The 12367-nt window shown below is 43.5% G+C and overlaps 1 protein-coding gene across 1 annotated transcript in view; it reads left to right on the top strand.

Moving 5' to 3' along the window:
* Positions 1-12367, top strand: part of RGS9 (regulator of G protein signaling 9) — a 97846-nt gene that overhangs the window by 5573 nt on the left and 79906 nt on the right. The window contains exon 4 of the mRNA XM_084837497.1: positions 11484-11580. Coding sequence (XP_084693623.1) covers positions 11484-11580 — 97 coding nt within the window. The remainder of the gene's footprint in view (positions 1-11483; positions 11581-12367) is intronic.

The raw sequence follows: 12367 nt of genomic DNA, 5'->3' as shown, positions 1-12367 counted from the left end.
TGTTCTTAAAGTCTGTCAACATTTTTTTTAAAGAACGCTTGGGCCACATTCTGTTTTGATTTATACAGCTGCAAATTCCACAGAAGGCAAGGAGATCGACTCTGGAAGGAACAAAAGATCAGCTTATGAACCACATTCCACTTATAGGAAGATGCATATATGGAGGAAAAACAATATTTTTTTGCCGCAGATGAGAACAAATTATCCTTACACTGTTCACTTGTATGGAAGCACAACATGAGACAATGCCAAATTTATTTAAAATGCCCAGTGATAGTAGAGATGGGGTGGTGATGGTAGAGATCATACACTCTAATTTTTGCGCCTTTTCCTGCCTTCCTCTAATATTTAAAATTAAGTTGCTTGGCTCTCTCTCTCCATTTTGAGCTCTCATTACTGAAACAGACTAAGCTTACATCTAAAATTTAAGTAGCAGTTCCTATCAATCACTGCAGAAAGTGTTGAGAAAAATGGAGCCTACTGTGAGATAAGACTTTATACCAGCCTTCCCTAACCAAGTGTTCTCCAGATGTCTTAAGAGTTTTTCTACATGAGGTATTTATTGTGTGCTTTTGATTCCTTATTCATGGTTGTCACAGGTTCTTTAGACAATGTCATATCCTCCGGTTTTGCTTCTCTATTTTCAGAGCACTTCCCCAGTTTTGTTTTTTGGGAACAGGGAAAATGGTAGGGATGTACGAAAGTCACTTACCTTTCCGCGGATTATGTTCATGGGGGGGGGGAGGCATTCCGTCCCTCCCCCCGGAATCCTCGACGGGGAGGGCGATCCGTTTCCCCCCCCCCGGAATCCTCGATAGCCAGCTGTGCTCCACGGTGGCTCCACGGAGCAGCCGGCCAGGCCCAGGCCAGAGCTGTCCGCAGCTGGATTTCCAGCCGCGGAGGTAAAAAAAACACAAAAAAACAAAACCGCGTGCGCAAGTGGCGGCGGCTATGGCCGCCGCCATTTGCGTTCCTTATTTTTCGCCGTCTTAGTCTACGTAAATATTTACGTAGACTATTACGGCGAAAATAAAGCGGAACGCAAATAGCGTAGCGGGCGCTATTTGCGTCCCTTTTTGATTCGCTGTTTTGGCCTACGTAAATATTTACGTAGGCTAAAACGGCGAATCAAAAAGGGACGCAAATAGCGCCCGCTACGCGTTCCCCTTTATTTTCACCGTAATAGTCTACGTAAATATTTACGTAGGCTAAAACGGCGAATCAAAAAGGGACTCAAATAGCGCCCGCTACGCTATTTGCATTCCCCTTTATTTTCACCGTAATAGTCTACGTAAATATTTACGTAGCCTAAGACGGCAAAAAATAAGGAATGCGTTCCCCTTTATTTTCGCCGTAATAGTCTACGTAAATATTTACGTAGGCTAAAACGGCGAATCAAAATCCGCCCCAGGTAAGTCTCGTCCCGGGGGGGATCCACGGGGGGCGGGGGGGTGGCAGGCCGTTCCGCCACAGATTTTGGGGGCCGAATGCACTGGCATTTGGCCTCACCAAGATCCGTGGCGGAATTCTCTGACATCCTTAGAAAATGGGGTATTCTTTTCTGAAAGCCCAACTTCTACTTGTATATTTGTGCTATTCTGCTGTACCAGCTCCCCCTAGAGGATATGTCGCAGAAAAGTAGGAAAGGAGAAGCTCTTTGGGAAGAACTCAGTTTTCAGTTCTGCAATGAAACCAACATAGATACAGCAATTAACAGCCTTGTGTAGAAAAGCTCCCAGACGAACTTCCATCAGCCTCAGCCAATGACTATGTCCAACATATCTAGAGGGCTCCAGGTTGGGGAAGGCTACTGTCTACTGTCATAGAATTAAGGTTGCCATCTTATACTTATTTACCTGGGAGTAAGCCCAATTGAATTAAACTTACTTCCAAGCAGACTTTTATAAGACTGTGCTGTAAATTACTGTTCCAATGAGTCATATTGCTCACCTGAGAAAGAGGGTCAAAGAGGGAAGATTTGACAGGATTTCCAGATCCACATTTTCATTAATAAGGGGAGGATACTTAAAAGGTTGGGCTTCTGTTCAGTGCAGCTATATTGTTGGGTGTGGGGGGTATTCCACTTCATAACATCCAGCAACCCTAGGACATGGTGAAATGATGTAACATAGATACCATGAGAACAGGTAAGGAAAGGCCTGAATAATGGGTGACACACCAAGCCAAATGAACCCCAGCAGCTGTGTGTGTGTGTGCGCGCACGCTTGCAGCCCTTCTGTATTTGCTGCTGATCCTTCTCAGGGCCATAAAAAGGAAAGGGTTGTTAAGTATCTGGCAATATACATGGCTGGTGGGCTGTGCTCAGCTGTGCGGTGGCTTGCCTTACCATGTGGATTTTCATCACTCCACTGCCAATCTTTTGTTCTAGACATTTATGGTAGCATGGTGAAAACTGCCCAGTCATTTCATGTGATTGAATCACCAAATGGCAGCAGCTCCCATATGGGGCAATTCAAGTCAGTCTTCAGTGTATAAACTTTATTCCCGTGGACATCCATTGAATTAATGGGACTAAGGATGTACACATGGGAGCTTTCCCTGCTGCTGATTCTGTGCAAGAATACTAAACCAGATTTGTAGAAAGCAGCTGAGTATCTGGGAAAATAAAACACTAGATTGCATCACAGACCCCAGTGGCGTGGTTCACATGATATGACAGCCCACCATGGCTTATTTTACACACGGGGTTGTTGCCGTGGTGCCGGGCATCCACAGATGCCATTTTTTCATGGCACCAGTGAGTGCCCAGCTTGTTGTGGCGTGTTGTGTTGTGCAAACCCAGGTGGCAGGAGTTGTTTCAGGGTCAGACAACCCTCAAATAACCCTAAAACAAGCCATGGGTTATTTGAGAAGTCTAACCGTCAAACAACCCCTGCCTCCTAGGTTTGCACAACACAACAAGCCATAGCAAGCCAGGCGTCTGTACGCACCATGCAAAGGTGCCCATGGGTGCCCGGCACAGCACAACAGCCCCTGCAGGTAAATTAAGCCATGGTGGGCTGTTATGTCATGCAAACCAGGGCTGTGTGGACCACACCACTGTCACTGTGCCTTCAGTTTGCCTTTTGGACAGGAGCTTTTTTCCTAACACAGAGTTGCAAAGGGGGGGGGGGGTTATTTTCATTGGAATTGCATCTAGGAAAGGGTTAAGCCCCTCCCCTTCCTGTGCACTGATAAAAATGCCCCCCCAGCTGAGTATTAATTAAAAAAGAAACCAGACATGATTGCTAACCATCCAATTAAAAGTATCATTTGGTTTGGCCCTCAGAAACGTGGTTTCAAGGCACTGCTCCTTATTGTTTTTCTGAAGTTTCTTATTCCTTTTCCAGTGTTCTCTCTCATTTAAACCTATCAGTCCTTACAAAATGTCAGCTGGATAGTTTACTGGCATGACCGCTCTTAAGTTGAGCCAATTGTGGGGTTGTACTCCAAAACACAGAGTGACTTTTAGCTTCCACACAAAGGGCTCCTAGCTCTACCAGTCGAAAGGCATTGTGCAGCTATTGTATATTTTCCTCCATAATGGATGTTTTGTGGAAAGAAAAAAGTTGGAAGAAGTGATGGGAAAAATGGGAGGGTTACATGATGAAGATTATGTCATCTGGACCCCCTGTAAAATTCTGTGAATGAGGCAGGGCAATTGCATTCCTTCCTTAATTATTTTGCTGCTGCCTTTCCAAAATGCATGAGGCAGGTTGCAGTAAAAATCATTGTGAGAACAAATGAATCCCTGTACTTGTTGTTAAGAGAGGCAACTAATCCAGTAACTAGCTGATGTGCTGCTGGGCAGCCTAGAGAGCTGACAGCTTGAGAAGCTGGAGGCGCAAGTCTTTGGCGTTGGGGCCTGAGGAAATCCAGTGCAGGATGGCAGTCGATCAAGCCCTCATTCTTATTTATTTGTACTTATGCTAGTGCAGGCCTCATATGGGTGGCAACCAGTTGGGATAATTCTAAGCATCAAAAGTTTAAATAAATGCCACGTAGTGACTAAATCCATTCACTGTTCATTCGTAGACATTTTGACTTTGGGGTGTGAAAGTTGATTTAGAAAGCATTATATTCTATTGCTGTTGGGGTGGATTAGACCTTAATCCTATGGAACCATGCCCTCAGCAGTAGTATCTTAATAAACAACAAATTTATTGATTGAGGATCAATAAATGAACTGATCTTTGTGGAAGTATTGTGTGTTCTTAGCTGTCTCTGACAAGTATTATTGCTTAGCATAATATATTACATAAAATATAATAAATAAATAAAAATAAACAATTGTGAGGGTGATGGATAGACTTGGCTGAAATTTATTTATTTTATTACATTTCTATACTGCTGAATAGCCAAAGCTCTCTGGGCGGTTCACCAAAACTCTCTGGGCAGTTCACCAAAACTCTCTGGTTTGGGCAGTTCACCAAAACTCTCTGGTTTGGGCAGTTCACAAATGCTCTTATCAGCCTGACAATGGATCTGGAATTTTCATCTTAGCAAATGTAAGTGGGGAAGGAGGAGTGAGTAGAGAGGAAATTTATACTGGGAAAACTGGCAATAAAGCACACACACGCACACACACGCATACACACACACACCAATCTGGGTAGGAATAGGATGTACCACAAGAAAAAGTGTATCAATTTTGATAAGTATCTTGAGTACAGATAAGTATATATCGATGACTACTCTGTATGTTTGTATATTCATTGCATTTTACCTACAGATTGTTCCGCCACGGCTAACCTTCTAAGCCAGGGATGAAAATAAGCGCCATCCAGATGTTGTTGGATTACAACTACCATAATCCTTTTTTATTAGCTATGCTGTCTAGGACTGATAGCAGTCCAACTACATCTGGAACGCCACTCATTCCCCACTTATTCTTGGCATCTGCCAAGTGTCTTACCCTTCCTGTGTTTTTTTAATTAACACATGTTCTTACCAGAAACTGGGATTCCTGTGAAACAGGCTTTTGTTGGTACTGAAAACTTTGAGTTCAAAGGATTTGTTTAGTGTGTTGGGGCCCAGACCCCACCTCTGCCTTGTACCCAGTCTTTTGGGCAGGTTACTTGCCCTTTGCGACTAGCCATGCTTCCCATGGCAGCCATTTTGTGATGGTACCCAGGACAGTTTCTCAAATTGCCAAATGTGTCCCTGGCCCAAAAAAGTTGCCTACTCCCACACTACAGGAACCAATGTTCATCATACGCCACTGATATGAACAAGACTGCCACCTGAAAGGACTAGAGAAGAGAAAATAAAAGCTAGATCTAGACTACTGCTTTATAGTGATATTGAAGTGCACTGATAACTGTTGGGGCACATTACACATTTGATATACTGCTTTTGTAGTGTTATTTCCTGCTTGTTATTCCACATTATCCAATCTACCACAGCAAATGTGATTGTGTGTCCTATGAGGTGTAAATGCACAAGAGGGATATAGTTTTACAATGATGGGATCTTAATGATATGACACAAGGTGTAGATCTGGCCAGAATCAAAAGATCATAATTGGGAGACATTCCTTCACATTCATGTACCTGGGAAAGAGAAAATATGGTGGATATAAAGGGATGGCGCTTACAAGGATAAGGTCAAAGGTCGTACACATTAGGGGGCACACACAACTCCTCCACATGCATTAATCCAATGTGTGAAGGGGTCATGGGGTCACAGCAGCTAACCCTACCCCCTGCTGCTGACACGTACTCTGGCCAGGGCCCAACTGGCTGTTTATTCAGTGGCCACATGAGGGGGCCCTGCATGAATACAAATGTGTGTGTGTAGAGCTCCTCAGCATAAGGGCGGATCCTGTTTGGCCCCAGGTCCCTCTTAGTTTTGAGGAGCTCTACATACATAAGTTGGTAATATGTATAGCTCCTTCACATGGCCACGAATCACAGAGGGTGTGGCTGGTACATGTGTCGGTGGGGAGCAGGGCTATGTAGTATGATGCCACAACATCCCCAAGCATTCTGTCAAAGAGTGAGCAGGTTCAAATTAGCCCCCCTTTTGTATTAACTCTCAAGAACCCTGGAACTGTGGCAACGTCCTGATGTTAGTTTGCCATTAAGCTGGAGTTCTTTTCAGGCTAGGGAATCTCTGTTTCACAGCAATAAGCTCTGAGGCATTTGTGCAGGGCATCTTCAAGCAAATGCAAATGTAGAGCCAGCTGTTCAGCATCATACTTTGTGACAGATGGTTGTAAATTTACACAAATACATTATTTTGCTGGGCACAATTCTATTATAAAATGTGATCAAGGCAGGAAATAGGAAACATATTATTGTGTTAGCTAGCCCTTTTGGGCCTCTGTTGACATGCCTGCATGGCTAGCAATTTTTAATATTTCAGAACTCTTAATAAACAGCCACTTCCCTTCTGAGACAAGAGAAAAGACCTGCTGAGTTCTCATCAGCCAAGGGCATGGTTTGTGGTTGAGTCAGTGGGCAGCATCCAATGGAAGCTTCCTAGCTAATCTCCCTTGTTCCCTTTGATATATATTATTTCTTAAATGACAAGAGGGGACTCAGCAGGGAAAGGGAAGTGACAAGCCTCTGGAGTTCATTGCTCATTAGAAAAGCAGTATGCCCTGCACCAGAGGATTGATGTGTTTTTTCTGAACAAAAATATGTTTGGTCTTAACAGATGGAAGCAGAACTGGATGGCACAGTGGGGATATATTGAAGAGCCCCCTTGTTTGGGTGCTGAGAACTTGCAGGCTCAAAATAACAAACATAGCCTAATTAAAGGACTTTGGCCAAGAGAGGCTTGGGAGTTACTTCCAAGCCAAGACTTTCCGCCGGATTCTGATTCTTTTTCAAGATTCCCCTGAATCGTACTCACTTCTTTCAATATAAATATTCAATATAATGTTAAACCAATCATATTTTGAATAGCAATCTGGTGTGTGAAGTTTGAAGAGAGAGAGACAAAGAGAAAGTCTGTACCCTGTCGTTCTTTCGTCCTAGAAAGGGTTTGTTCTCATATTCTTTTAAGGACTACTCTACACATTATGATTGCTATAAGTGTCACGCCTGGGCTGTGTTTCCACCAGCGATTTACTCCATTCTGGCTTGCGCAGTAAGGTCTCTGTTTTCATGACATCGTGGCCATTCAGCACCAGCCCCGCATTTTATTGCAGAAAAAACACTTCTTCTGAGACTGCTTATAGTCTGACTTTTCCAGCTTACCATGGCTCCTTTTCTGACCTGTTCCCACAGTCACACTGGGTCTGGTATCATAGTCCTGCCCATGGGGCGTGTAGCCCGGCCTTTGTGGGTTTGTCGCTCTGACCTCAGTGACCCAACCCTTTCCCTCCCTGTTTTCCAGACGTTTCATCGCTGTTTTGGAGCAGGATGCCGAGGGACCAGCTTTTAAAACATCATTGAAAATAAGCACTAGAACACAGCCCATGACCCGAGTCAAGGGGTGTTTTCTCCCATTGTGCTGAATGAGGCTTGCCCTCTCAATGACCACAGAAATGACAGAGAAGCCCCTCAAAGCCCAGTTCCTTAAACGCGATTAAGCGCGATCTCGAGGCTTCATCCCATTGCCTTAGGACATAACTTCTTCACAGCTTCCAAACAGAGATTCTGTGCATTAAAATGGGGGCTGGTTTCGGTCTCTTTCCCACAACAAACCCATTACTGTCTTGTCAGAAGTAATTCCCATTGTGGTAAGTGATGTCCTCTGGGTTCCCTCTTTGTGTTCTCCCCCCCCCCCCGTTTTCCCAGCACAAGCATATGTGTGTCTCCTCGGAAGTAACTCCCATTGTGCTCAGTGAGGCTTGCTCCTGAAATGCAGGTACATGTGGACTTTCAGGGGAAAGGAGAAAGGGAGGGAGAGGGGGGAAGCCTCTCTCTTCACAGCAAAGCTGATGCCTTTTTAAAAATCCGGTACTCCTCCATTAGCTTCTCCTTCCGTCGTCCTGGAAACACGGCCGAGGAGGCAGGAACACTGATGAGGTAATCAGACCCATGCCAGACTCCACTGAGCCATCAAGAAAATAATTTGATTAGAGCTCAGTGGAAACAGCACAGAGCCCCAGGCTACAGTGATGATAAGCCGGGACTTTAAGCACTGTGGATACTGGAAAAGGAGAAGATGTGAGTGAGGAAACATTTCAACAGTTGCAAACAAAGTGAAGCCGAAAGCATGGAAACCCCCCCCCCTCCCGGGTTTCCTGCAGCAAACCCACAAAGTGTGGATGTCATACACATATCTGCTTGTGTCCAGAACCCTGACCCACAGATGTACAATTGCTTGCTTTTTGCTGCAATTGTAATGTGTGGAGATGCCCTTCTTTAAGTATTAATGGATATGTGTTGAGAAGTAGCCATATGACAAATCCTTGCCGCATCTATTTTGGGTTATTTTCAAATGAACAAAAGATAAGGTTGATGCAACAAACCCACAGTAGCATCAGGAGGTTGTTGTCCCTTCTTTTACTTTTGGAAAATGTAGCCAGCTCTCCAGGGCTGTTAAGGGGTTAAGCAATCCATTGCACTCCACCATTGTTACAGTGGCTACAGCCTTCTTGATAAAACAGAAGAGATGCAAGTAGCACTACTTCTCACTGATTCAACTTTTCTGACAACTCCTTAAACCTCGACAGAAGTTCCCCACCCATATAAAAGAAATGGGAGAAGGGAGGAATCAAAGTTCTTTTATACTAAGTGTGGAGAGGTGGACAATTATTTAAAATCAGGAGACAGTCCAGCCCTCTGTGTTATTCAGGCCATATGGTCTTACAGTCAGGTGATAATAATCTTTGCCCTTTTCCTGCACAGGTCAAATGATCTTGCAGTTGCTCCTGGATATACCAGGTATTTTTCTTTAAAGCCAATATGACATGGCAAGGGGTAGAAGAACCTATCCCACACTAACAGCAGGGTTAAAACTGTATGCCCCAGCTGTCCATATATAGAGAAGGAGGGTTTAATCCTATCCATAGTCCCCATGAAAATCACCCCCTCCAACATTTTAGACTGGGGAAAGAGGGGATACCCCCATCCAGCTACAAAGTGTTATTTGGATTCCAGAGGTCTGGAAGCAAAGTTGCTTCAGCAACAATTGGGTGCTGCTAAATCATCCACATCTGAAAGCACCCTGTGTCTTTTTGTTTTTGGATTTGGGGATAGGATTTTTTGGCATTAATTTCTGACACTGAAAGCAAATTCTGGGAGTTTGACCCAATTAAGTATGGTGGGCACCACCTGTGAAATGGGAACAATGGGCCTGTTTCTGCATAACATTAAGCCACAGTGGGTTAATTTCCCCGTGGTGCTTAGTGGACCACAGTGACTGCCATTTTGAATATGCAAGCAGTGACACACTCGTAGCTTGCTGTGTTGTGCGAACCAGGAATCCTGGGTTGTTTGCGGGTGTAGAGAACCCTCAAATAACTCATAGCTTGTTTTAGGGTTAATTGAGGATTATCTGTCCCCTCAAACAACTCACACTGCTGGGTTCACATGACACAACAAGCCTCGGCAAGCAAGGACGCTCACAGGTGGCATGCAAAAAGGGTTTAATTAATAATTAAGCCACAGTGGACTGTTGTGTCATGCACGCTAGGTGAGTGTCTTCTAGAATTTCCTCTCAATTGTATAATGCTAAGTTTATGTATATTGGTATAGATGGTTCTTGTTTTTGTTTTTTTATTTACCTTTCACTGTTTCAGACCCCCTCCATGGGCCTGCCTGAAAATTCTGCTGACACCACCCAGGAGTATTCCTATGTATATGTGAAATGTTGGAGGGTATAAGGTTGTCAGCTTTTTTTCTTTTCTATGGTTGTAGCGGGGGGGACGGGACGCTTTGGGTATTTCTAGGCAAGGTTTTTTTTGTGCAATATGCATTCCTTAAACATTGAATTTTACAAGGGATCCAGATGTCATTGCCTTTTATTTGTAACCATCCTATGTTTTCCCACTATTTCTTCCATCTATTTTCTTACCACACACACAAAAAAATTAAGGAGAGAAAGACAGAATTGCTACCCATTGCCTTTTGATTGGTAGCTCTAGGACAGCAGTGTGCAACACATGGTCTGTGAACCACATTTGCCCCCCTCCCCACATGACCATTTTTTCAGCCTCAGCTGTGTTTCCCTGTCAATGAACAAATTTCAAAAATGTGACAAAACACCCTTTTCCTGGGTTGTTTCATGTTGTGAGAACCCAGAAATTCTGGGTTGTTAAAGGGTTAAATAATCCAGAGTTAACCCAACAACAAACCATGGGCAATTGTTGAGTTAACTCTGAGTTGTTTAACCCCTAAACAACCCAGAGTATCTGAATTCACACATCATGAAACAACCCAGGAATTTCCTGAGCTGCTAATTGAAAAACAGAAACTACGAGCACATGGCAGACAGTGTGCTTGTCACTTCATTCGTCCCCAGCAGTTCCTGAGTTAAACAACCCAAGAATTGTCGCTGCAACTTGCAAACCAGATCAATATCTGATGAACTTGTACATACATTTGTAAACAAGCAGTTTATTATGAAGTAACCAGACGTTTTACCTTATTACCTTATTATGAAGTAACCAGAAGTTTAACCGGAAGGTTACCAGAAGTAACCTCAGTGGATCATAATGCACATAATGGGGCACATAGGAAAAAGTGATATCTAGGGCATCTCTACATGAGGCTTTTATCATGTGTTCATGATTGGTCACTCACAGAAATTTGCATGTCCTTTACATGACTTCATTAACCTCCAGAGCATGTCCCGTGCTTTACATCCTTTATCCCAGCTTTTTTTCTTAATGAGGACAATGCACTGTGTTCTCTGCATGGCGCTCTAATGGCTCTGTGTAATTGCACAATTCCACTATATCACAGCTATACTGCAGCACCATCTAGTAGCTGTATAATGAAGCTTAGAGAACTTGCAGAGAAAAGAAATCTCCCCAAAAAGCATGTGTAAGCACATGCAAAGGAGCTGATCTTAGTCCGGCAAAGAATCCAGAAGCAGAGGCCCCGGTAAAGGTGCAGGAGAAAGCCCTGGTGTAGAGAAGCCCCTAAAGTATGTTGGGCCTAAGATATTTATAGGTTATAACATGCACGTTGAATTTTCCTCAGAAACCTGTGCAGATGTCTGACAACTAGCATCATGTGTTCCTTGCGAGTAGCATAAGTAGTCGCCATCACACGAGTGTTTCGACGATAAACACAACCAAGAGTCTTATGGCAACTCAAATACGAATTTGTTAGTATTTAACTTGCCACAAGACTTTTTTTTCTGTAACAGACTAACGTGGCTATTGGCTAGCCATCTGGACGTTACTGCCAAAGACATGCACTTTGGGATATTCAGCTATGTTTATATATATATCAACTGAGGTTGCTGAAACTCTTTTTTTTCCTACTCTTGTTTTAGCCTCGACTTTACTTTTCACACACAAGCCTTTCCCCCTTTTTCCTTTTGTTTCTTTCTTAACATGTATCTGCTATAATTTGCAGCTGGAAGTTCTCTTGGTGGAGATGCAGGATCCAAATTCTGGCATCAAAATGCACACTCAGAAGGTCATGGTCACCAACATTCCACATGCTATGACTGGTAAGTCTGATGGAAGCAGGCAACAGAAGATAACGCCAGGCACTTAGGACACAGTCCTATGCATGTTTAGACTGAACAAAAGTCCTACAACTCCCAGCAGTCCCCAGCTGGCCATCTCTAAAATTGCATGGGGGTGCACCCTTAATCTCCTTTATATAACACCATGTTGTAGTCATTATCATTTTATCTCCCCCTGTGACGTTGGCAGTGCAGTCACAATAACCCAGTCTTCCTGCCACAGGGAGATGCCTTCATGGCTATTGAGGCTGCCGTCCTGACACCAAGAAGAAAGCAAACATATAATAAGGGTTTTCCCCCATAGGGAGAGTAAGAGTTATTTTAATAAATCATGCACATCATGTGGGTTAGTGCAAGTAGTTGAATCTCTGCTACAGAAATTCTTTTGTTTATATCTTTAGGTAATAGATATAAACAATTATTTACTTTTAAAAATGTGTTTCTGAAGTTAAGCATTTTCAGAATAAGTATTTTTTAAAAAAAATAATATTACCCTGGGAAAACCAAAGAAGAGCAAAACAGTGCAGTCCTATACATGTGTACTCAGAAGGAAATCCTATTACATTCAGTGGGGCTTACTCCCAGGTAAGTAGGTGTAGGATTGCGGTCTAAGCTTACTTCTGTGCCTGTAAATTACAGCTTCCCTCCCTCAAACATACTGAATAAGAAATAGGCAGGTAGCGGTGCTTTGATGTTTTGAACCTGTCACTATGGTCTGCTACAACAACTCTCCTCTTGTGCCTGCCACAGCTGTGTTCACTCAAGGTAA

This window comes from Heloderma suspectum, chromosome 2 (assembly GCF_057233095.1).
Source record: "Heloderma suspectum isolate Gila_16-S chromosome 2, 16-S_ref, whole genome shotgun sequence".
NCBI lineage: Eukaryota > Metazoa > Chordata > Lepidosauria > Squamata > Helodermatidae > Heloderma > Heloderma suspectum.
Note: the sequence above shows the minus strand (reverse complement) of the source record. Positions and strands in the feature narration are given on the sequence as shown.